The sequence below is a fragment of the Castanea sativa genome, chromosome 9 (assembly GCF_040712315.1).
Source record: "Castanea sativa cultivar Marrone di Chiusa Pesio chromosome 9, ASM4071231v1".
Taxonomy (NCBI): domain Eukaryota; kingdom Viridiplantae; phylum Streptophyta; class Magnoliopsida; order Fagales; family Fagaceae; genus Castanea; species Castanea sativa.
Genome location: NC_134021.1, coordinates 23,509,123 through 23,535,308, shown reverse-complemented (window position 1 = coordinate 23,535,308; position 26,186 = coordinate 23,509,123). Strand labels below are relative to the sequence as shown.

The 26,186-nt window shown below is 34.3% G+C and overlaps 2 protein-coding genes across 2 annotated transcripts in view; one reads left to right on the top strand and one right to left on the bottom strand.

Moving 5' to 3' along the window:
• LOC142610339 (rRNA biogenesis protein RRP5) overlaps positions 1-16,205 on the top strand; it is a 36,790-nt gene extending 20,585 nt beyond the window's left edge. Inside the window, exons 18-40 of the mRNA XM_075782144.1 lie at positions 1,778-1,884; positions 2,010-2,090; positions 2,214-2,288; positions 2,389-2,490; positions 5,839-6,007; positions 6,091-6,239; positions 6,349-6,432; positions 6,534-6,634; positions 7,382-7,535; positions 7,715-7,789; positions 7,898-8,042; positions 8,916-9,552; positions 10,646-10,706; positions 11,416-11,561; positions 11,653-11,836; positions 12,256-12,354; positions 12,660-13,045; positions 13,149-13,325; positions 14,556-14,652; positions 14,746-14,901; positions 14,978-15,208; positions 15,296-15,379; positions 15,554-16,205. Of these exons, the coding sequence (XP_075638259.1) occupies positions 1,778-1,884; positions 2,010-2,090; positions 2,214-2,288; positions 2,389-2,490; positions 5,839-6,007; positions 6,091-6,239; positions 6,349-6,432; positions 6,534-6,634; positions 7,382-7,535; positions 7,715-7,789; positions 7,898-8,042; positions 8,916-9,552; positions 10,646-10,706; positions 11,416-11,561; positions 11,653-11,836; positions 12,256-12,354; positions 12,660-13,045; positions 13,149-13,325; positions 14,556-14,652; positions 14,746-14,901; positions 14,978-15,208; positions 15,296-15,379; positions 15,554-15,661 (3,608 nt within the window). The 3' untranslated portion in view covers positions 15,662-16,205. The remainder of the gene's footprint in view (positions 1-1,777; positions 1,885-2,009; positions 2,091-2,213; positions 2,289-2,388; positions 2,491-5,838; positions 6,008-6,090; positions 6,240-6,348; positions 6,433-6,533; positions 6,635-7,381; positions 7,536-7,714; positions 7,790-7,897; positions 8,043-8,915; positions 9,553-10,645; positions 10,707-11,415; positions 11,562-11,652; positions 11,837-12,255; positions 12,355-12,659; positions 13,046-13,148; positions 13,326-14,555; positions 14,653-14,745; positions 14,902-14,977; positions 15,209-15,295; positions 15,380-15,553) is intronic.
• A 3,849-nt stretch (positions 16,206-20,054) lies between these two features.
• LOC142611368 (strigolactone esterase D14-like) lies at positions 20,055-22,181 on the bottom strand. The gene is made up of 2 exons (XM_075783480.1): positions 21,656-22,181; positions 20,055-20,658 (listed from the first exon to the last, which is right to left on the bottom strand). Exons 1-2 carry the CDS (start codon positions 22,042-22,044, stop codon positions 20,223-20,225), a joined length of 825 nt encoding a protein of 274 aa, XP_075639595.1. The 5' UTR covers positions 22,045-22,181; the 3' UTR covers positions 20,055-20,222.
• Positions 22,182-26,186: the final 4,005 nt, after the last annotated feature.

Below are 26,186 nucleotides of genomic sequence, written 5' to 3'. Positions count from 1 at the left end.
TTATGAAAATCTTACATTCTTACTGTTCTGGGAAATTCAAAATGAGTATTCCCAATAATAATTGTGACCATCTTCCCGCAATCTCTTTACTTGCAGCACTCATATCTTTAGCAGCTCATTTTCTTCATTTCTCATCCTCAAATAATTGCAACATTTTTTATACTTCCTTCGTTCCAAATTGTTAGTTGTCTATTCCATTTTTGAGATGTTCTAAAATATAGTCCTCTTTGAAAAGTCAATAAATCTATTTACTAGCTTACCTTGAACTTAAATAAAAAAAAAGCAATACTTCTCTTTCACTAAAGTTTAGATTAAGAAGGGTAGTTCTGAAAACTTGTACCTTTCTATATAAAGACAATGTATTAAATGATGTTCCCTTAAAAAGTTGGATTTTCTTTACAAAACTAACAATTTGGGACAGAGAGAGTAACATTTCATGAGCTAGTTCAAATTAGGGGTCTAGCTGCATCTTTAAGGATCCGTTTGGTTGGGAGGATGGAAAAGTGGCAGGATAGAAGAGATTTTAGTTTCCTCTCTGTGTTTGGTTGGAGGGATAGAAAAGTGGAGGGATGAAAAACTCTTTTATTTGGTTGAGGAGAAAAGTGAGAGGATAGAAAATGTAGTTTATATTAAAATTAATAAAATAACATCTTATAAAAATTAACACGATCATAATATTATATTATATGCTTTCATCTGTTAATATATTATATTATATGTTATTTGTATATAACAATTTAGGTGAACTTAAGGTTGGTGATAGACAAAAAAAAACCGGACGTGCTGGGTAGAGTGGCAGAATCATGGTAGTGGAAACAGAGAGAAAAAGACAGAAGTGTGTGGGTGTTGGCATGTTGGGTTAGTTGGACGTTGTTAAGAGGTGTAGAAAAGTAAAATTCATGGGCTGAAGTATTGCCCGCATAACCACTCCAGTTTTATCCTCAGTTTGGGGAGAAAACATTTTGGTGGGCCCGGGGAAAAAACACCTTGACCCCCGCCAGTTTTCCTTCCACAAATCCACCCAGCCAAACACTCCAATATATTTCTTTCCCTCCCCTCTTTTCTCTCATTTTTTTCCATCCTCCTTAAAATTGACCCAACCAAACGAACCCTAAGGGAAAATTGGTCCGTAAGCAAAGGATTTTGACTCTTTAAAGGTTTAGTTTGGGGCATTCTTTTGGACCCTTGCATGAATCTTGCCACACGATATTATATATATATATATATTCCCCCCTCCCCCTTCTAATCACTATATAAGTTGCACCCATAAATTGCATGTAAATATATCTACTGAACAAAAGATGGAAAGAACTAAAGAGACTAAAATAAAAGTGAACTAGTTTTAAAGATGTAAAGAAAGCAACCAGTTACAATAACTTGAATTAAAAACCTCCTCAAAACCACAATTTCTTGTTAACTTCCCATTGTCATGGATGTTTGTATTTCTTTTTCTTCATAATCTGAATCAATTCCAAATTAAACCCATAAAGTCCCTTCTATTGGATCAAACAGCTGTTGACATGGTGAAGGTAGCAGACACGGTCTATTTTATGCTTCTTGAAGCACCATGCCACTATTGTTTGTTTTTCCTGAGCTGCCTTTGTATTAAGGCCTAGCTTGTCCTTTCTGTTTTCTAATATTTAGCCCTTACTCATGTTGAGTTGTATTATTCAATTGATTTAGGGTGCGTTTGGATACTGCTTTGTTAAATGGAATTTTTATTATCTTAACATAATGAATTGAATATTATTAAAAAAAATTTCTCGTGTTGTTGTAGATATTAGTGGCAGCAATTTGGTACTATCTGCAAAACTTTCTCTGATAAATTTAGCTGAGCAGCTTCCTTCAGATATCAGTCAGATTCATCACAACACAGTAATCCATGTAAGTAATTAATTCTCTACTTATATGATTTGTGCTATGTTTTCTGTTTGCAGGAACCCATTTTTCAATTGGTGTTTATTAGGATTCCAAACTGCAGTTGTTTAAAATTTATTTGTGTGAACCAGGGCTACATTTGTAACTTAATTGAAACGGGTTGCTTTGTCCGCTTCCTTGGGCGTTTGACCGGTTTCTCTCCTAGAAACAAGGTTTTAATTTTTTCCCTGCCTCCATGCATTCCAGTTATATTTAAATTCATTATCTTTTTTATTTATTTATTTATTTTTACGACTTTTGTTTTAATTCAGTCAACTTTCGATTCTGCTCTGTAGGCAACAGATGACCAAAGAGTTGAGCTTTCAGAATCCTTTTACATTGGACAATCTGTTCGCAGTAACATTCTCGATGTTGGTGAACTACTTGAGGCTGAAGCTGTTAAAATTATGATTTTTGAAGCAGTTCTAAAATAGGGTTTAACTCACTCCATATCCCCTTTTTGCCTTCCAGGCTAATACTGAATCAGGTAGAATAACGGTTTCCCTGAAGCAGTCATCATGTTATTCCACAGATGCATCCTTCATTCAAGAATACTTTCTTTTGGATGAGAAGGTAAACATGGTTGGCACCATATTTATTTGATTTTCGATTATCTGTCATTTTTTTCTCTCTTTGTATTTACTATCTAAAAATATATTTTAGTTGCATACAAAATGGCTTTTGGTGTGTGCATAATGGCTTTTGGTGTATGTCTCTCCAACCCCTTCCTCCCCTTGCTTTCCCCTTATTTTATAAGTGGAGTATGCCAGGTAGTTTGAAATATTGAATAAATTCCATTTATTTTATGTGTATCCATGGTTTCCTACCTAGGGGTGGGTCCAAAGGGCCCTGCCTTGATGAGGTTCCACATCATCATAAAAAGAGAGGAAAAAGTGAATGCACTAACTAGGAATACCATGAAAGCTAATCTAGACGCTAATTTTAATGTTTGGCCTGTAGTACAGCAAATTCACAGTAATATGATAATAATTGATTTCAAGTTGTTTTAAGTTCTTTCTTCATTCAGTTTTTTCCCCATTAAATTTGTAAATTTGTTTTCTGTGTTTTTTATGAAGTATTTATATAAATTTATATAGTTTGACCCAAATTATACGTCTAAGTATGTAAGACTTTGCAACTTTATGATAAAACTAGTAATCGAATCTGTTTATTTGATGCTATTATTGCATTGCACTTGAAATTTTGTGTGTAATTGTTTTAGGTTATGGTGTGCTCATCATTGTGACCATAAAGTAATCTATTCTATTAATAAAATACCATTAATTATAAAATAAAATGTTACTATTGCAATGTGGAGTTGCGTTTATTAGTGGATGGATAGGGTGCATGGTGTTGCCAGGATGTGAAAAAGCTGATCATGTGAATTGGGAGTTTCTCATGTTTTTTGTTACAGCAGTGTGGCTTTTCTGAAAAGTGGAGAAGGTGGATCAGGTGTTGTGTATCAACTGTTAAATTCTCCATTTTGATCAATGGTAGCCCTTCTGCCTTTTTTGGGAGTTTTAGAGGTCTTCGGCAAGGTGACCCTTTATCCCCTTTTCTCTTTGATATTGTCATGGAGGCATTGAGCCGTATGTTGGCTGCAGCTTTTGCTGCAGGGCAGTTTTCGGGCTTCACAGTGGGGAATGTGACTGGTTCCTTAATGATGGTGTCTCACCTTTTGTTCGCGGATGATACTCTTGTTTTCTGTGATCAGTGGGGAATGTGACTGGTTCCTTAATGATGGTGCCTCACCTTTTGTTCGCGGATGATACTCTTGTTTTCTGTGATGCTGATAGCAATCATATAACAGCCTTGCATGGGATTCTCTCTAGATTAGAGGAGATGTCTGGCCTAAAAATTAATTTAGGAAAGTCTGATTTGGTTCCAGTTGGGGATGTGCCTAATCTTCATGAGCTAGTGGAGATTTTGGGCTGTTGGGAGTCGGCTCTTCTGCTGAAATATTTAGGTCTCCCGTTGGGTGCTTCTTTTAAAGATAAGACGATTTGGAATTCTATTTTGGAGAAGATGGAGCGAAGGCTAGTTGGTTGGAAGAGGTTGTATTTATTTAAGGGGGTTAAGGTTACCCTTATTAAGAGTACTCTCTCTAGTTTACCTACGTATTTCCTTTCTCTTTTCTCTATCCCAGACAAGGTGGCTAATAGGATGGAGAAATTACAAAGGGATTTCCTTTGGACTGGTATGGGGGATGAGCATAAAATTCACTTAGTAAATTGGTCCAAGATATGTAGGCCAGTGAAGAAAGGAGGGATAGGCATTAGGTGTTTAAGAAGGTTTAACTCTGCCTTATTAGCCAAATGGTTGTGGCACTATGGTTTGGAGAATGATGCCCTTTGGAGAAGGGTCATTGGGGCAAAATATGGGAATGAGTGGGGTGGTTGGTGCACAAAATCTGTGCCTGGGGCTTATGGTGTTTGTTTGTGGAAGTTCATTTGAAGTGGCTGGGGGAATTTTTCCAAGTTCATTTGAAGTGGCTGGGGGAATTTTTCCAAGTTCATTCGGTATGAAGTGGGTGATGGAACCCGTGTGAAGTTTTGGGATGATGTGTGGTGTAGGGATCGTCCGCTTAAAGAGGCGTTTCCAGATCTATATAATATCAGTAGGACAAGGGATGCTTCGGTCTCTGAGGTTATGTGCTTTGTAAATGGGAGAGTTTCTTGGGACATTCAGTTTCGTCGTTTAGTGAATGACCAAGAGTCACAAAGGTGCGGTTTTGATCTACTCCACAAAGGTGCGGGGTGTTGGTTCTGACATTCCTTGTTGGATGCCAGCCAGCAGACAAGGTCTTAAGGTGAGTGGGTATTACCATTTTATTTCCCTTTCTACTGGCAGTTCTTTCCCTTGGAAAATGGTGTTGCAATCGAAGGTTCCTCCTCAGGTAGCTTTTTTCTCTTGGACTGCGGTTTTAGGCAAGACTCTAACTATAGACAACCTTCGGAAGAAGCATTTTTTTGTCCTTGAGTGGTGTTTTATGTGCAAAAGGTGTGGAGAATTTGTAGATCATCTCCTCCTTCACTGCCCTATAGCCTTTGAGATGTGGAGTATGATCTTTAGCTTGTTTGGTGTTTGTTGGGTGATGCCTCAGAGGGTAGTGGATTTGTTGGATTGTTGGACATGCAAATTCAGGCGTCATCGTAATGTAGTTATTTGGAGGCTTGTGCCGCACTGTTTGATGTGGTGTATTTGGCGGGAACGGAATTCTAGAAGCTTTGAGGGTCGTGAACGGTCCATGATTGAGCTTAAGTCTTTCTTCTTTTTTACTCTTCTTGAATGGTGTCTTGTTTTACCATCTTTTTCATGTATTTCCCTTCCTGTGTTGTTAGATCATTGTAATTTGGTTTCTTGATGTTTTGCCTTTTTGTACATTTCCTATGTACTGGGCTGTGTGTTTTTATAAAATTTCTTTGTTACTTATAAAAAAAAAAAACTTGTGATGCAAATGTAAGTAAGCTCCATTTGTTTGGTCTTTATTTGCGATAGATGAGTTCAAGGTGTCTTCCATTCCATCAACCTCACTCAGTTCTTTACTTCTAGTTAAAATATATATATATATATATATATATATATATATATATATATATATATATATATATAATTATAGTGCTTATCTGCTATTACTTCTTATAGTTTTGGAAGTTTAAACTCTTTTTTGGTAAGTTAAACATGAACCCCATGGGTCTTGCACCGAGGACCCATACCCTCCACCTTGCTCTTGCAAAGGAAGGACCTGCGATTTGAGCTAGAGCTTATGGTCTCATAAAGGAAATTTAAATATTTTTGAGGTCATGGCAACTTGGAATTATCATGTAATCATGTTCTACTATCGGCTTAGTCTTAGGAATATCTGCTAGATTTTTTTTTTTGTAGACTTTCAAAAGCTTTGCCATCTTCTTTGTTATCCAGATTGCTAATTTGCAATTGCTGGACACCGAAGGATCTGAGTTGAAATGGGCTGAAGGATTTAGCATTGGCAATGTCATTGAGGGAAAAATTCAGGAGGCAAAGGATGTTGGAGTTGTTGTCAGCTTTGAGAAGTATCATGATGTTTTTGGTTTTATTACACACTATCAATGTAAGTTCTCCTTATGTTTTTGTTATTTGGGGTACTTGTTGTTGTACCCTAGTTGTCTTATCATTTCGTTATGACCTTTGCAGTAGGTGGAGCCATTGTGGAAATAGGCTCGTGTGTTCGAGCCATAGTGCTTGATGTTGCTAAGGCAGAACACCTTGTTGATTTATCTCTAAAGCCAGAGTTCTTTGATGACCACAGAGGTGGAAGTTCAAAAAGCCAATCTCATAAGAAGGTTAAATTCTATACTCTTTATCTAGGTGCACTTTACCACTTTAGTGTTTGGTGTGGTATATGTGTTTTTTTGCCTTATGATGGCCTAATTTGTTGCATTATTTTTTCAGAAACGCAAAAGAGAAGCATGCAAGGACTTGGAAGTGCATCAAACAGTAAATGCAATTGTGGAAATTGTGAAAGAGAATTACTTGGCGAGTGTTTGATGTTCTTCTTTAAGTTAATTTCTGGGTGAAATAATTCATTTGTACTCTTATGCTTCCATGTTTCTGAATTTTGTTATGCCCCAATCCAGGTGCTTTCAGTGCCAGAATGTAACTATGCTATAGGTTATGCATCGGTATCTGACTACAATACTCAGAAGTTCCCTCGGAACCAATTTCTGAATGGACAAAGGTGAATATTGATTTTAAGGGGTTATCATTTAAAGCCATGTTCATTGAACAAAGTTTGCTTGCAAACTAGTTTGTAGGCAATTGCTACAAACTCTCTCCAATATCTTTTTATTGGATGTGGATTTTGACAAATTCATCATTGGATTGCATTTTCTTATTTTATCCTCCATGCTTGCAAAATTTCAAGAAGATAAATATCAATAATTATGTCATCAATCAAATGTTTAAATTTCAAGTGTTTTTAGTAAATTATGCATAAAAAATAAGTTATGGATCGTATAATAATTAACATCCGGTTTGAATGAAAGGTGATATGCATGTTAAGAACATAAAGAACAAGCAATCTAACGGTTAGATTTTCAAAATATGTATCCATGTTAATTTTCCTACAAACTAGTAGGAAAACTTTGTCCATGTTCATATAGTTTTCCTGCCCCGTATGGCCATGCAAATTGGCCAGAGACTCTTCAAAGACTTATGGGTTCTCTGTATTTATTCCTTTACTCTAAATTTCAATCACATAATGGCTTGAAAAGGGGGACTCTCCTTAAATGTCATTCTATAAAATATTTTGATTCTTTTCGGTCTTTGTATAATTTTAATTTGTTTCATTTTGTATGATTAGTTGTTTAATTGCCAATCATTACTAATTAAGATATATTTTTTCAAAAAATACTACCTGTCTATTTGTTGATGATTGATGCTTTACAATTAGTTTAAGCAACTTGAGTTTGTTTTCCTGTTGCAGTGTCATTGCCACAGTAATGGCTCTTCCAAGCCCTTCAACATCTGGGAGGTTGCTTTTGCTTCTTAATTCTATGAGTGAAGCCACTGAGACATCCAGTTCAAAAAGAGCCAAAAAGAAGTCTAGCTATAAAGTGGGATCTCTGGTTCAGGCAGAGGTAGATTTTTTAGCCTATCTGTGATATCCTAATCATGTTTATATGTTAAAAAATCGCAACTGAATAGAACTGGGGAGTTTCTATTTTTCTTTTGTTTTTAGTGGTTTGTTTGATTGGATATATTTTGACTGAGTTGGGTTACTTATTTGCTTACTTTGTTACCTGTTATTTCTTTTCAGATTACAGAAATTAAATCTCTTGAACTAAAATTGAAATTTGGAATTGGTTTTCATGGAAGAGTACATATAACAGAGGTATGGTTGTTAAGTTATTTGAGATATTTATATGCTCAGCCTTTGCATATCTGTTCTTCATTTCATAGTTGGCTTGTCATAAATGATTCTAATTAGTCCTGTGGGCAGGTGAATGATGATAATGTTTTGGAAGATCCGTTTAGTAACTTTAGAATTGGGCAAACAGTGACTGCAAGGATTGTCTCAAAAGCTAATCGATCAGATAAAAGAAACTATCAATGGGAGCTGTCCTTGAAACCTAAAATGCTTACAGGTAAAGAATTTATAATAAATTCCTTCTAGTTGTCTTTTTTAAACCTATTCCTTTTGTTGAATTTTCCCCTTTATCACCCATTTGATCTTGTCTGGCATGCATTTGCAGTACCAAAATTTCCTGTTTTGGCTCTAATTTTCTTAATTAGCATTTTAGCTACATGTGTGGCATTTGGAGTATAAAGCATTGTATGGCTTGTGCCATGTGCCAATTTCTGGGGTATAACATTCTATTCCCATTAATGTCAACAAATTTTGTTACGAGGCTTGATTCCCAATTGCATATATTATCAGCTTGGTAAAAGCTATTGACCTTTGTCTCCTTCCATTTCCTCCGCATGGTCTTTTCCCTATTAAGAAACCATTGAACAACACCACCACCACCATATATCTATTAGATTATTTAAATGATCTGGGAAAAGAATTTGATCCCGTTGCTATTTGTTACTTGCTGGATAGTTGTCATAGGTGTATGCTTGAGGCTTTCATGTATTGTTTTTTGGTTTAATTCCATTACAAACACTTAGACCTTCTCTCTCCACCCCCTCTTCAGTAGCTGAGACAACTATAATTTCCTGGAGCTAAAGACATTGTGTATGGCTTAACCCAGATCCATGATATCATACCTTCATCAGCTCCATGAAAAAATTCTTAATGTATACACTTTCGTCTATATATAAATGTTTATGGACATATTAATCTTGCAGGGCTGATCCTCATGTTTTTTCTTGTTTAGTGGTCAATGTACTCCAAAGTGTTGTTGTTGTCCCCCCCTCCCCCCCCAGTAATATACTTAAAAAAATGTTCTTCATTTTTTGCATCCACGTTCATAAAGATTATCATACATGAGATCTGAGTTGCAATTTGAATGCAGGATCCTCTGACATAGGGGACAAACTTATGACCGAAGATGTTGATTTTTCAATTGGACAATGCATCACTGGTTATGTGTTTAAAGTGGATAGTGAATGGGTCTGGGTTGCCATATCTCGAGATGTAAGAGCTCAATTATTTATTCTTGACAGTGCACGTGAGCCTAGTGAACTGAAAGAATTTAAGAAACGCTTTCCAGTGGGGAAAGCTGTTTCCGGACATGTTTTAAGTACTAACAAAGAGAAAAAGCTATTACGATTGGTTCTAAGTCCATTTGCTCTCTCTAAAGGACATGCTAACGGTGAAGATTTAGAAGTGGATAATCATGTGAATGAGAAATGTGGAGCTCATATTAATGAAGGAGATATTGTAGGTGGTAGAGTATCAAAAATACTTTCTGGTGTTGGTGGATTGCTCGTGCAAATTGGTCCTCAATTGTATGGTAGAGTTCATTATATGGAACTTACGGAGTCATTGGTGCCTGACCCATTATCTGGATACCATGAAGGGCAATTTGTCAAATGCAAGGTGCTTGAAGTCAGCCGCTCTGTCAAAGGAACCACTCATGTGGATTTGTCATTACGTTTTTCTTTAGATGGCACTCCTAGTCAGTCTTCTGCAGAAATCTCCAACACACTGTGAGTTGTGTGATTACTATTTGCATCTTCAAAATTACAAGTTTACATTGTTATTATTAGAATTATGTGGTTAAATGATTAAATTTACTATCTCCTAATAACCTAAATTGCATAACAGTAATGTGGGAGGTAGGTTAAATTATTAACTTTACCATCTCCTTATGAAGCTATACATAAAATGCAGTAAGCCTGATTGTTTTTTGGTGCAAACCAAATCAATTTTAATCAATCTAATTTGTTTGGTTTGATTTCTCATTTGTTGGGGTGTTATTTGATTAACTCAAAATACATAGTATCTCAATCATTTATCAAGATTAATTTGACCCTTGAACTTTGATGTGAGTGTCTATATGGTCCTTGGCTACACATTATGCTGGTGACAAATTGAACCTTCTACTAGTATTATACTTTTTAAAATAAAAATTTATCACATAAAAATTCATCAATAATTTGAAATGCTATTATTACTATGTGCACATTATTCAAGTAAATCCGTTGGCTTAAATGGAAAATAGTAACAAAAGGTTTGATTTGTCACAAAACTAATGTGTATGGGGTTAATTGTTCAGATTGAAAGTACAGGGATCAAATTGACACTTACATCAAAGTTCAAAGGTGGTATTTGTAAAAATTCTATAATAATATTGGAAAATGAGAAGCTTTCTATTTCCAGTACTTTTATGGAAAGTATCTGCTTTGAAATATTAATGGGTAATTATAATGAAGCTTATCAAATTCCTTGCTCGGTTTCAAGTGTGATGTGTGAATTGCATTGATTATGAACTATACCTTTTCTAAGTTTGCTATCAGCAACAGTAAAGTTATCTTTTTCAGGACTGAACTTTATTTGTAATTCAGAAAAATTATCATTCATCAAATGAAAATCTGCTTAGATGTGGCTTATTTCAATAGTTATTGATTCTGCTAAGTGGGTTTGCATTTAATTATTTTTCTCTCCCTTACATTTGGGGATTCTTAGAGCTTTGGGTTCTTTTGTCTCTTTCGTGTAATAAGATATTAAAATTGTGGTTCTCTTATGGTTTTAATTATTATACTTGTTTATTTAAACACAGTAATGTTTGATAATTTGCAGGCATCCTGCTTGCAAACATGTTGAACAGATTGAGGAACTTCATCCTAATATGGTTGTACAGGTACTGATTTTTTTTTTTTTAAATAAAAAAATTCTTGCCCTAAGTTAATTGCTTTTACTTTCTCTTTACTAGTTGTCTCTTCTCATGTCTTACTACCTTAATTTTTAAATTAGAGATTGCAATGACCTGACAGCCTCAATTTCTGGTGCATTGTCTTGATTGCAAATTAGGAGATATTGGTATCTATAATTAGTCTGTTTGCAGCATACTATCATAGGATGCCCCTTTTCTGAGAAGCACTCGAGTTCTTACTCTGTCCCCATCATCTTAATTACATGTAGCTAATCAGATTGTCTATAGCATGCTAGAAGACTGGCTATTCCCAAATGAAAAATGAAGGACTAATAAATAAATGGAGGACCCGGCTTGGTTGGCAGAAGTTGGGACTTTTACTGTAAATGATCAACATGCACTTATTAATTTCTTGTTTAATTTTGTATTCTTTTCTATTGATGTAAATGTCTCAGCTGGTTTTTCTGGGTTTATGCGTTAGTTACGTTCCAATCATTTGATAATGGTCCATTATGAATGCTTTGTTCAATGAGGTAAGTTTAACCAATAATAATTTGCAATGTATTGTACTGCTCAGCTTTAGGATGGTAAAAATTGAGGTTGTCTAATATGTTTGGCAACTGGTGGCAATATTTGTTTTATCTGTGGGATTTAAGCCTCCTAGCAGCTTAGCAAATTTATTTCCTGGATCTAATAGGGTTATGTGAAGAATATTACATCAAAAGGATGTTTCATTTTGCTTTCCCGGAAGATTGATGCCAAAATTCTCCTCTCAAATTTATCTGATGGGTTTGTTGACAACCCCGAAAAAGATTTTCCTGTTGGAAAGCTTCTAGTTGGGAGGTAAGTCATTGTTTATCTTTTTACTTGATTGTCAAAATGATTTGTAGAGGTTGGAATAGATGCAGTAATGTACTAAGAAGCTTGAATACAGGGTGCTGTCTGTGGAGCCTTTATCAAAGCGAGTTGAAGTCACCTTGAAGACATTGGGCGCAAGCAGGGCACAAAAATCTGAAACTAATGATTTGAGAACTCTCCACATGGGAGATATTATTTCTGGGAGGATTAAGCGGATTGAATCATATGGTTTGTTTATCACAATTGACAACACAAATCTGGTAAGGAATAAATTATTCACTTAAGTCTTATCAGAAAGGGTTACTTTTCATAGTTCTTTCTAGAATGGCCAAGCCTGGGGATTTTTGTAGGACATCATTTTTTCTTTAAGCTATGTGTTAACATGTTATATTTGGTTACTGAGTCATTTTTTTGGGCTTATGCTAGGAATGTCCCAGGCATGATGGTTACTTCACAAACTGTTGTTTAACAGCCTACCAATCTTGCTTATCATGATTATTTTGAGTTGGTGGTGCATGCACCTTGTTAATTTTAAATCACATACTAGTGCTTGTACTTTCTCTTTTTAATTTTTTTGACTGAAAAATCTGCATTTTTTAGTCCTTGGTTTACCTTGAAATTGTTATATATGCATTCTGAATTGGTATTTAATTTGTGTTTGTGCTCTTTCTTTGGCTAGGTTGGATTATGCCATGTGTCAGAGCTTTCAAGTGATCATATTGACAACATTGAAACTAAATACAGAGTAGGAGAGAGTGTGACTGCAAAGATATTAAAGGTAAACATATTGCTTATGAAGAAATGTTGAAGTTTTCTCTCCCTCATTTTGGCCGTCATTGAAAATGGATATGATATTTTATCTTTAAATTTCATATGGCAGATTTGTTAGTTTTGATTGGCGGTGAATGGGTTGTTCAACCTCATTTTAGACCTTATTGGACTGATCATATATTTGTTATTGTCTTACTCTGTTACATTGTGCAACTGAAGAATACTCTGATTTCATGTAGATTTTAATGGTTATATTACTTGGTCAGTGATGTCCTTGCACATCGATCTTCTATATTTTGACCTCTTTATCAGGTGGATGAACAAAGACACAGAATATCTCTTGGAATGAAAAATGCTTATATGGAGGACAGTGATGATATTGAACTACCTTCAAAACAAGAGTCTGATGAAGCCATTAGAGAAAATGGTTCTAGTGATGACACCAGGTTGGTAACGTTTCCAGGTAGCAGTTTGATTGGGCTCCAAAATATGGATATTGAAGGTGAAAATGGAGACTGCCTGGTTCTTGCACAAGTAGAATCAAGGGCTTCTATTCCTCCACTTGAGGTCAGTCTTGATGACATAGATCAACCTGATATGGATAATTTAGTCAGTTCAAATCAGGAGCAAATTGATGAGGCAGACACCATAAATGAAAAGAACAAGAGACGCCCCAAGAAAAAAGCGAAGGAGGAGAGGTTATTTCAATTCTTACACTAATCCAGTTCCTGGTCCATTGTTTTCAAAGGGCTAGTTCTTTATTTTCAAGTTTTAACTCATTGTAACTTCAAAACTGATCAGGGAGCAAGAAATTAGGGCTGCTGAGGAAAGACTACTAGAGAATGATATACCAAGAACTGCTGATGAATTTGAAAAACTGGTTAGAAGCTCTCCTAATAGCAGTTTTGTTTGGATAAAGTACATGGCCTTCATGCTCTCTATGGCCGATGTCGAGAAAGCCCGTTCTATTGCTGAAAGGTATTCTTTGAGCTATTTTGCTTGTTGCCCTTCGGTTTTTGGACATAGGTGCTGCACTCTTAGATGCAATTGCTTATCTGAAACTGACCATCTCCCTGATAGGGGGTGCCTCCACCAAGAGGGTGAACTTGGACCTACCCTCTTTTCGTGTTATCTTGTGTAGTTGGTCCTGCTGGGTTCAATTGAATTGCCCTGTGTGACGAAAAGGAAGCATATGAACCTTTTAGTTCATGAGTTCTGTATCAACTATTCACATTAGTGACAGAAACTTGTTATGTGGTAAAGTTTTTGGTGTTAGCCAAAAAACAGGTTTCCTTTTGTGGGTACTGCTTCCTAAACAGTTTTATAAATATTCAAGATTGACTAGCAAAATGATCACTAGCCTTTGGATTTTCCAGAAGCAACCTGTTCTCCAAAGATCACTAGATTAAATGACCCTTCCTCCCCCAATTAGAATTGGGTGGTAAGTGGGGTCTTTACCAATTGAAAAAAAAAAGTAACTGGGTTAAATCTTTTTTCTTTTCTTTTTTTAAATTTATTTATGCAACTTTGAACCAAGATTGGAAATGGTTTGGTTGGTTACACTGGCAGATGTCTCAAAAAAAAAAAAACCCTTCTAGCTCCATCCATTACTAGAATGTTAAAGAACAGGCAAACAGAAACACTCCCAAGAAAGTTATGTAATACACATTTTGCTTTTGAAAGCAATTAGTTTTGCTTTTGCAGAGAAATCTACCTTTTGTTTTGATAACATTCCTTTCGTGGTGCATAATTAGACAAATTCTTTCCTTTGGTTCTGACTATATATTTTTTCTTTTTAATAAGAGTGGCACTCAATTGTTAGTAACACTTCAATTAAAGAAGAAAAAAAGCTAACCACAGTGTCTTAGAAGATAATTATGGTTGGCTAACTGTAATTTTGCTTTGTCAAACTCTTGGAATTTAATAAAGCCACCTTATACATTGGATCATGTAGGCAGTTTAGTTGTTTGGTTTCATGTTTTTGATAGGAGCAGCATTTTTCTTCCTTTTGTGTCTTTCCCTTGCCCCCTCTCTGTTTTTTTCCTTCACTCCCTGGGGTAAGGATTGGTGAAAATATAGTTGAATAAACAAGATTCTTGTAATTGACAATAATAGCTTTTTCTGGAATGTGTGGTAGAGTGTTATTGTATTTTCCTTTATGTGCTCTACATGTACCTCAACTCTAATATTGCTCTTTGCTTTTTGAAGGGCTTTGCAGATAATTAACATTCGAGAAGAGAATGAGAAGCTCAACATTTGGGTGGCTTATTTTAATTTGGAAAATGAATATGGAAATCCTCCAGAGGTACAAGAATGATGACAACCTTTCTATTTCTTCTTGCTTTCATTCTCACTACTTTGCATATGGAGTTACTGTTGTTATTTTTGTTCTCTTCAGGAGGCTGTTAGGAAAGTATTCCAAAGAGCTTTGCAATATAACGATCCCAAAAAGGTCCATCTAGCACTCCTGGGAATGTATGAGAGGACTGAGCAACATAAATTAACTGACGAGCTTCTCGACAAAATGGTCAAGAAGTACAAGCATTCCTGCAAGGTACTTTTAGTGCTTCCTACAATAATTTTCTTTCCTTTATCTAAGTATCTAAATTTTATATTTTATGAAATTTCAGGTTTGGTTAAGACGGGTGCAAAGGATCTTGAAGCAAACAAAGGATGCGATCCAGCCTGTTGTGAATCGTGCTTTATTAAGCCTTCCCCGGCATAAGCATATCAAGTTCATCTCACAGACAGCTATCCTTGAATTCAAATGCGGGGTACCTGACAGAGGACGGTCCATGTTTGAAGGAATTTTGCGGGAGTACCCAAAGAGAACAGACTTGTGGAGCATCTATCTTGATCAAGTAAATTTTCCTTCTCAACATATATCATTCTATTTTCTTTTATTGTTGGGACGTGTCTAACATACATTCTTGTGCTAAACTTGGCAGGAGATTCGGCTTGGAGATGTGGATGTGATACGTGCACTCTTTGAGAGGGCAATCAGTTTGAGCCTCCCGACTAAAAAGATGAAAGTATGTACAATCTTTATAATCTATACTAATCTTTTGGCCTTGCCTCTTTTATAGTTTTACATGGGTGTTTCGTTGTTTGGATTTGCAGATGTACAATCTTTATAATCTATACTAATCTTTTGGCCTTGCCTCTTTTATAGTTTTACATGGGTGTTTCGTTGTTTGGATTTGCAGTTCTTATTCAAGAAGTATCTTGAGTATGAGAAGTCTCATGGGGATGAAGAAAGGATTGAATCTGTAAAAAGAAAGGCAATGGAATACGTTGAGAGTACATTGGCTTGATTTTTATGAGCTTCTCATTTCTGCTGAGTTTCAATTTTCAACTTTTTAAGCATACTGGAGTTTTGATCTCGAAAGGGGGCTGGTTAGTGCTTGTAGAGATTTGATTAGAAGACAATGCGATTGCTACATTTCCCTTATCCAAGAGGGAAATTGTTGTGCCGACTGGCTGTCCCCGTAGGCTTAGCCTATTTTTGATATTCCTCAACAAGGCTGATGACAGGGCTTACGAAATGCTTGCATTGGGGTTACTCGGCTCTTTTTGGTACGTTTGGAGTTGGTAGTAACTTGGGACAAGCCCACCAATTAAACTAGAAAAGAAAAGAGGAAAAACGAATTTGTTGTTTATCATGTACAGTCCAAAGATATTAATAGAATTATTAGTCTCATCACACACACCATACGCATGTGCAGAGGCATTTTCATGAGATTAATGTTTTCCTCTCTCGGTCTGATTAATTGTGAGAGTCCTCTTGATTTGTAATTCAATAAATAAATAGATTCGTTCTACTCAGTTTTGCAATATAAGCAATTTATTATCAACAAATTTTTCAAGGATAGTTAAAAAAAAAAATCTTAAGCAGATCGGGAACACTCTCAATACAAAATAGAGGTATTATAAATTCCATTCAAATTACTTTTCAATATGATTTCTTTCAAGAAAACCATCGCTTGATGAAACATATAGGCCACACTTGCATTCCACACTAGACCATCACTTCATGGTTTTTATCTACCTATTTCAATTTTGTTTTATCGAGAGAGAGAGAGAGAGAGGGAGTGATTTTCTAGCTTTTGATCTGTATGTGTGGAAGACTGAGTTCTACACTCTAAAACTACCACAAAGAAAACCAACAGTTAGTTATACATTTAAATGAATTGAAATTTTTTCCTATGTTTTTTTTAAAAAAAATTTATAAAAGTGATGTGTTACCAATAAAAAAAAATCATTTATTAGGGGTACTAATCATATTCATTATCAAATCATTTATTAGATGGTTGAAAAAAATTGTAGTATCTTTGTTTTAGCTTTTTTATTTCTAAGACATTAATTTTAATCTATTAACTAATAGAGGCTTAATTAATACTCTTCAAAGACAAGATACATCCTTTATTGGTTAACTAGCCTCTTGAGGCTTTTCTTTTCTTTTTTTAGGTAAAATTTAATAATTTGTATCAATTTTTTCTAGGTAAAATTTAATAATTTGCATTAATTATAATTTTAATATTTTGTATAAACGCATAATACTCACCGCACTCCTAGGTCTTTTGTAATTGAAAAATGTAGTAATTCTAAATTATAATTGATGCAAATACTTAAGTTTTACCCAAAAAATAGTAACTTTTTAATGTGGGTTTCTAAAATTTAAAAAAAAAAACTTTAATGGGTTTAAAAAAAAAAATTCGGCCAATTAAAAAACTAAAGAAAGAGAAATGGTTAAACGTGAAGATTATTTATGAATAAGTGGGTTAGTAGGAGTGTAATCCTATTTTGTAGGCAATGTTTTAGTGGGAGTTAAAGATATATTTTTACTTTATTGTCCTTTAGTTTTGTCTTTACCTAAACTTAGGAAAATATGGGTATTTTGAACCCAAAAAAAAAAAAAAAAATCAGTCAAAATCGAGGAAACCTCTTAAATGGTAGTATAGATATAAATACTTGGGGTCCTTAGGCAATTGTCTCGCGTGCTTATATAGTAGAGTTGACCTTGGAGTAATGTAGACTAAGAGTTGGAAGAATGATGGGGAAGAAAACTTTCTTTTAAAGATAGCTTCAATTTATAATGTATGAACAGAAGAAAACTAAAAAGACAATAAATCAAAATTAATAGTCCAACCTCCATTATTATATAATATTGTATAGATATTAATATTTGTTTTTACATATTAAGAGGATGGAGGATTCGAAAAGTTGATTACATGATAGTTATCTGATGACTAAATTCAGAAAGTTAACCCTTAACCTTTACGAAACATTACTGTAGATATATAAATAACTTAGGGTATATAAGTAATTTAAATTTAATAATTCAATTATAAAAATGGTAAATTGCAAATTACAACCCTAATGTTTGAGAGCGTTTGGATTTCACATATTGACATTTTATAATTTAGATTTTATTCCATGAAGTTTGAGTGTTTAAATTTTACACCCTGATGTTTCAAAATTTGTAATTTACCTCCTAAATTTTAGAGATGTTTGGATTTTATTTTCCAAAGTATAGGGGTGTTTGAATTTTACGCCTTGAAGTTTTAGAATTTAGGAGTGTAAAATCTAAACACTCCCAAACTTTAAGGGATAAAATCAAAATTCTGAAATATCATGATGTAAAACCCAAACGCCCCAAATTTCAATAGGTTAAATTCAAATTCTGAAATTTCAGTGCGTAAAACACCCCCAATTTTAGAAGAATAATTTGCAATTTATCCAAAAAAAAAAACTACACCCAGTTAATTTTTCTTGCTAATATCCTTTGCCCTTAAAAATAGGCCACACAGCTGTAAAATTCAAAACACACTATTATCCATATTGCCAACCCACGTTAAAAAAACAACTTCCCACTGACATAGCCTCCTACTTCTAGCCAAATACAATAAGATAACTACAACTTGCTTGTCTCTCCACTATTTCCTACTTCTATCGAAATTCAATAACTACATCTTGTATCTCTCCCATTGCCCTTCCTCCCCGCTCTGCTTCTTCCATCATCTTATAAATAAAAAAAAAAAAAAAAAAAAACACTATTCTTGGAGCGTCTTTAAATAACTGTTCATACACTTAAGTTATTCTCCCAAAAATGTATGCAATATTTATTGTCGTAAAATCTCAATTCATTGTTCTAGAACAACAAAAAGAACTATAATAATGTTTCAACAATGAGAATTACCGTTGCTTCTCTGGTATCAGAATTGGTTCTGGCCTTCATCATAAGTAGATTTGCGACTTCAATTAGTTCATTATATACTACTTTGTCAATTGAATTATACTGTGTATGTACTTTTCCAACTATATATATATATATATATATATATATATATATATATATATATCTATACTATTATTTAAGGGGCTTCCCTGTTTGGATTTTACATTTTTTAGTTCAAAAATGCCCCTACACCCCTAGGTTTAAGTAGAGACAAAACTAAAGCACAATCCGGTAAAACTACAATTCTAACTCCTACTAAAACATTGCCTAAAAAACAGGACCACTCTCCTGTAAAGTTTTCAATTACTTTGTCTACTTTTAAATTACTTTTTCAAAATAAAAATGATATATATTAGTTTTTACTTTTTTATGTGATATGTGGCAGTTTTTTTTTTTTAAATTTTTTAAGGAAACCGTGGGTGAGTTTTTTTAAAGAAGGTGGAGTAGTCTTTTTTTTTTTTTACAGAACTTGGGATAGGCGTTTTTTAATAGAAAATCGTAGGGTAGTTTTTTTTAGAAGGTGGGATGGTTTTTTTTAGGAGAAAGTGGGGATTATGGACAATTTTTATTTTTTCACTTTTTTGTTATTAGTTTTTGTTGATTTACTGTTTTAACCTTATTTTTTATTTTTTAGGAATAAGAATAAGTTAATTAAATTAGGAGTACTTTTGTAAGTTGAAAACATAATAACTAACTTTTTGAATCCTCTCAATATATAGAGAAGATAAAATAAAATAAAAAACACAGTTTTTTTTTTCTACAAAAGGACCACTAACAAAAAAATTTATTTTTTCACTTTTTTGTTATTAGTTTTTGTTGATTTACAATTTTAACCTTATTTTTTATTTTTTAGGAATAAGAATAAGTTAATTAAATTAGGAGTATTTTTGTAAGTTGAAAACATAATAACTAACTTTTTAAATCCTTTCAATATATAGAGAACATAAAATAAAATAAAAAACACAGTTTTTTTTTCTACAAAATAAGACCACTAACAAAAATAAAATAAAAAACACAATTTTTTTTCTACAAAATAGGACCACTAACAAAAAAAAAAAGAGGTGCTACGTCCACAACATTTTTACAACAAATCATAGGTGGTTAGTTGTTATTGGTTCAAATTTGAACCTAACACTAAGATTACTTTTTTGCTCCAATAATAACAACCAGTAACATCCTGCTACTTAGGATTTGTTGTAAAAATGTTGTAAAAATGTTGTGGACATATCATTTCTAAAAAAAAAAGCCTCATCGCATGCGCGAAACGCGTGTGATGAGGCTAGTATATATATATATATTACAAATAGATAACTCTATAACCTTATAAATGAGAAATATATAACACTAAACCAAAGAAAAGAGCCTTATCACACGCACTTCAATAAGGCTAGTTTATATTTAATATCATAAAAATGAGAAAATTTGTTGAGAAAAAGAGTGATGTGTTAATGGGTGGTGGAATAGGAGTTTTGCAAAATTAAATGCAATATATAGTACATACTTTTCCCTTATAACTGCTTGTGATACAACATTAGCATAATTTCTTTTTAACCTTAGCAAAGTCTGAAACCGATATCCCCACTTTCACCTCTTAAAATTCAACTTGAAATCCAACTTCTTCGTTTGTACAAAACCGTTTATCCTTTTAGAAATAGAACCCCCTTCAACACTTTCAGAAGCAAATGGTAAGCTGTAAGTTGAGGAAAATGGCCTCTTGTTTTTAATATCTTTACCCTAGCACTGCCACCAAGCTTTCTTTCCATGTAAAACGCAACGAATTTCGGAACAATAAAATCTTTTTTGGATTGGATTATGGTGCAAGGCACTGAAACTTTTGGCAGAACCCATCTCAAGTCGCTTAGAAACACAGTCTTAGCCACGCTAAGTGCAGTCTTTGGTTTCATTCTCCCCAAACTGGATCGAAATTGGGCTATGGCAGTTGTGCTGTTCACACCTACAGCTACTGGAGCAAAGTTTTGAACCCAACTTGGAAAGTTTTGATCTATTTGTGTAAAGATTTTGTCGATTTGTGAGCGCTCAAAGCCTCCAATATATCCTTCAGCATTGAGGTACCTACACAACTGTCAAAAGTTAAAAATAGAGAAAAGAAAGAGAGAAAACATTCTTATTGACAATGAAAAAGACTATATGGGAATAAAGGGCATGGTGGGGAGGGTGGAAACAAATTAAAGGTGGTTTTTTTTATTTGATCTTAATAATTACAATATACGGCTATCTCTGTAGCCAACGACTAACATTATTTGGGATGGGATATAAGGCTAAAAATTTTATAAGACTTTTAATAGGTAAATATTAATTAAACAAATTTATTTAATTGATGATTTAATACATTTGTAACATTTTTTTTCTCAAAATTTTAGAATTTCAATTGGGTTAGATTTCTATTGGTCTCATACTTTTGGAGTATTGATAGAAATGAAAAGAAAAAATGCGCTAAAAGTACTACAAAATGTTCATAATATAATGTAAAAATGACTCTTTGATAAACTTCATCAACCTAATTAATGAATGTTAAAATTACTTTTTTATGATCATTAATGTGCCAATTTCTAAGCTTATAATAAAATTTGTGATATCCTTAACGTCACTAATAAATAAATAAAAAAGTGCACAATCAATATATATAATTTTATAAAATTTTGAAGGGATTTTTTTTTTTTGTTGTGGCGGGGCCTTAGGCCTAGGACTTGGCTCTTGACAAAAAATTTAGTTTTTTAAGTACAATTTTTAGGGTTTTTTTTTTTGTTAAGTAGACTCGTACTTTGCAATACTTATTTATTTTTTAAGCAAACCAAGCAAAAAAAAGACGTTATACCAGAACCGAAATTATAGTTTTGAAAATTTTTTATAGAATTTTGAATTTACTTTAATTGTTACAATAACTAGGGAAGGAGAAATCAAATCCAAGTTTTCCTAAGATACCTAAGAAGAAGGTCATTGAATTTCGTAAAATCACAAGAAGAGAGAAAAATACGGATAAATATTATAGTATCAAAGAAAAATAAATATGAATCTATTGAGAGAGAGAGAGAGAGAGAGAGAGAACCACCTTGGAGAGCCACTTAGTAAGATAAGGTGTTCAAAGAGGTCTGGTCTCTTAGTTGCGGCGATGCATCCAATCATGGCTGACATGGAGTGACCCAAATAAATAGTCTTATTCACATTGAGTTGATCAAGAAGGCACAGCAAGTCTTGGACGTAACCATTGAAATTGGAGTACTTCTTGGGATTGTAAAGGTCAGGATTTACGTTTGGAGAGAAAACTAGGTCGAAAACCACAACCTTGAAGTAGCATGCAAGGTAAGGGATCAGATAGTGCCATAGAGTCTGGTCTGCACCAAACCCATGAGCCAGAACTAGGGCTTGAGTGCCATTTCCATAAACATTGACGTTTAGTGCTTCAACAATGTGTCCTCCATAATCACACAGTGTATCCATGTTGGGCTAACTTACTTAGTACATAGAAGGCTGGCAAAGATATATAGGGCCTGCTTTAGTGCATCAAAAAGTAAAAAAGATATACATAGGACTGCATGCACCACCAGCTTAACTAAAATATAATTATTACTATTCTTTTGTTTGGCGATAATAGAGGAATGGAATCCTTACTCCTTAGAGCATCCACACCAGCTCCTTCATTTTACACATTCACTTTTACACTAAAAACTCACTTTTTCTATTTTACACATTTAATTTTACAAAACCTCCACATCAGTTCATCTATCCTACCATCCTTTTTAATTAAATAATTAATTTTCTTTAATATTTTATTATTTTCCCCCAACTACCTCTTAAATTACCGCTCTCTCTCTCTCTCCCAGCTCATTTCTCACTTTTGCTCTCTCTCTCTCTCTCTAAACCCATCTCTCAGACTCTCCCTCTCCCTCTCCATCAACTACCTCTTCGATCACCAGCTCAGATCACCATCCGCGAGTCCGATCGGCGAGCTCAGATCACCATCTGCGAGCTCCGATCGCGATCTGCGAGCTCCGATCGGTGATTTGCGAGCTTCGATCGCGACCTGCGAGCTCTGATCGCCATTCGCGAGCTTCGATCGGCGATCCGAGAGCTCCGATCGCGATCCGCGAGCTCTGATCGCCGATCCGCGAGCTCCGATCGCGATTCGCGAGCTCCGATCGGCGATCTGCGAGCTCCGATCGCGATCCGCGAGCTCCGATCGTCGATCCGCGAGCTCCGATCGTCGATCCGCGAGCTCCGATCGCCGATCCTTGAGCTCCGATCGCAATTCGCGAGCTCCGATCGCCGATCCGCCAGCTTCGATTGCGATCCGCCAGCTCCGATTTAGCGTCCGCGAGCTCCGATCCACGGCAAGACCCACGAGCTCCGACCAGTCAAGCACCGATCCGTGTTTGTTTGTGTATGTCTGTGTTTTTTTTTTTTTAGCAAAGTATATCTCTGTATATTCTGTGTTGAGAAAAAGATGAGAGAATGAGTCTGTTGAAAACAGATCAGAGAGAGAAAAAAAGGAGCGAAGGAGAAATGATAAAATATTGTATAAACGAGCTACAGTAACCGTGTAAATATACACGGTACTGTAGCTCGGGGATGGTTTTACACTATTTTACCCAGTTTTAGCTCCACTGATGTAGCTCAAAATGTGTAAAATTGAAAAAATTTTGCATTATACATGATTATCCACCCACTGATGTGGATGCTCTTAGGCAGTGGAATTGCATCATATGTTAGTGAAATTTCCTATAATACCCTTTTTAAAAGAATACCCTATTTCTAAACTAAAATTGTATGAAACGAGTATTGTCATCTGAAGCCAAGGACTTCTACCAGCATGAGATAATGAAGATTTACGATGCTAGGAACTGAGCGTTACTGGTGTTCTTCTTTGTATATATATTGATATTAAAGAGAAGAGTTAAAAGAAACCCATCCATTTTAGTAAAAAGAAGAAGAAAAAACAAAACCATCCATTATCTCGTGGTGGCCAGTAGAACAACCAAGAAAATTTAAAAGAAATCTCAACAAAAACCGAAAGAAAACTTGAACACAGATTGTCAATGAAGCTACAATTATGAGAGAGAGAGAGAGAGAGAGAGAGAGAGAGTGTTTAATGGAGAAGAGAATAGCAGTAGTAGCTTTGGGTATTTTGGTAACTTTATTTTATAATTAATTATGTAGGTTAAGGAATAACAATTACAACTATATTGAGAATAAATAATTATTCTTTATTTAAAAGAATAGCTATTACTAAGGAATAGCTGTTACTTGTAATAAAAACATAATCAAACAATTGAATGGTTATTCCTATGTAATAGCTATTCTATTACAGTGTACCAAACATGACATTAGTTTATGGAGTGAAGGTTTGGGTTTGAGCCCATTTTCTAGCTCATTATGAACCCGTTGTGTGAGATATAAATATAGTTGCTTCAAATTAAGGTTTGGTATGCTGTTTTAGAGAAAAAAATTTGTTTAATCTCGTGAATGTATTTTCTTGTGTCGTGTGATTTATATTTCTATGTTTTGCATCTCATAGATACGAGAATTTGTGTAAATTTTCAACATAGATCATATTTTGAAAACATGATTTCAGAGACTGTGTACAGCTATGTGCAATAATAATTCAACATAGTTCAACCATATATTTTTTATGGTTCAGTCTATCCTACTTTTACCCTTACTTTCTATGTTATTAATACTCTTAATTTTAGAGACTGAATACAGCAGTGTGTACAATAATTCATCATAGTTCAACCATGCATTTTTTATGTTTCAGTCCGCCCTACTTTTACTCTAGCCTTCTATGCTATTAATACACTTAATTTGTTTTAGGTTTTCTTGTAAAGCAAGTAAGCTACGCAACTAGCTATTACAAACGGTATACATATTTTCGTATGTGTGTACGTTTTCAACACAGTATACACCAATGTATACGTTTTGTACGTAAGGAGAGAGAAATCATTGTCATGAACCTAACTAACTCATTTTCTTTTGCGAAAACGGACAAAAGAGACATGCTATAATTAATTTGGATCCAATTCAAAACTTCCTTCCAACTGCCTTGATAGAGACTGCGTACTGATCGATACAGTGATACTTGTGCTCCTTTTGGTGTTAATTATCCAAGAATATGAATTTATATTTCAAGTTTAAAACGAGAAAAAAATATATTCTTGGGGAAAAGAACTTTCTCATTTTATATTGGAATAGTTCACAAATTTTTTTTAATCTTCGAAATCAACTAATTTCTTCCTCTATGTTGAAAAATGAGCAAATATCTCAATACTTTCTCAATTAAATTCAACGAAATTTTTTGAAGAAATTATTAGTCGTACACTACAAAAAAAGAGAAAAAGTTAGGGATTACATTGTTATTATTTTGGATTGCATTTTTAATCATTGTAACTCTATTGGATTTAACTGAAAAATTAGTGGAATATGGATATTTGCTCATTTTCTAAACAGAGGGGGAAATTGATTGATTTAAAAATTATGAAGTAAATTTTGAAGTACTTTAAACATAGAGGGGAGAAAGTACTTTTTTTCCCTATATTATTTGAAGCGGTGTTTATACTCGCATTCTAATTTCTCAACTAAAACAAATACATTGTTATGAAGTAAAAGAAAAGAAAAAAAAAACCTTTAATTTCATCAATTTTTTCTTTTAGTTTTTCTTTATATGTCTACTTAATTACTCCAGCTTGCTACCAGTTCTCCATTAGATTGTTGAATGTGTAATTCATTAAAAAAAGAACATTTTTGAATACTAAAAGTACCTATGGAACAACCGTCAATAAATACAAATCAATAACCATGTTCTGTCTCTATTACTGGCTTCTACAGCAAAGCCTCTCTCTCTCAACAATTTAATGTGATGCATATGGTACTACACATTGCCAAAAGATGAAATAGACAACAGGATATGCAAAGGGCCTCACGTTAATACAGTTGGGTTTCTTAGGCATAAATAAAAGGATAATAAATGCAACCCAACAAACTTGCCGTCCCTGAGTTTATTGTTGTAAGCTTTTTGAATTAATTGATATGCTGTCATTAAGAGAGACCGTTGTTAGCTTTTAGAATTGAATGATGCTGTCAGTTAAAACGATAAAGGCTGCTTCTTCATCCTCTACCAAACCATTACCAACATTTAATTTATTAGGTATGTGAGAAGTTATGGTTAAGGGTCTGGTTGGAAGAGTGGAAAAGTAGGAAGATGAAAAAGTGGGAGGATAGAAAATATTTGATTTTTCCTTTTGTGTGTTTGGTTGGAGGGGTGGAAAAGTGAGAGGATGAAAAACTCTTTTATTTGGTTTGAAAGAAAAAGAAAATGATGGAAAATATAATTTATATAAATTGACTACCCTTATTACATAATATGTGAGGGGTAGGTGAGTGGGTATTTGTGTAAAATGGATTTCTCATCACTTTTCCCTCATTATTTTCCTCCCAATTTGAGAGGATAAAAAAAGTGGGTCCAGGAGGGAAAACTTTCTTCCCTATTTTTCATCTCTCCTATTTTCCTTCCTCAACCAAACAGTGAAAAACAACATTTTCCACCCTATTTTCTTCTTTTTATTTTTCATCCTTCCTGTTTTCACCCC

Coding starts and splice junctions, on each gene's coding strand:
- LOC142611368 (XM_075783480.1), bottom strand. CDS start 22,044: ATGGATACACTGTGTGATTATGGAGGACACATTGTTGAAGCACTAAAC. Junction 20,659..21,655: donor TTACTAAGTGGCTCTCCAAG/GTGGTTCTCTCT, acceptor ACAGTTGTGTAG/GTACCTCAATGCTGAAGGAT.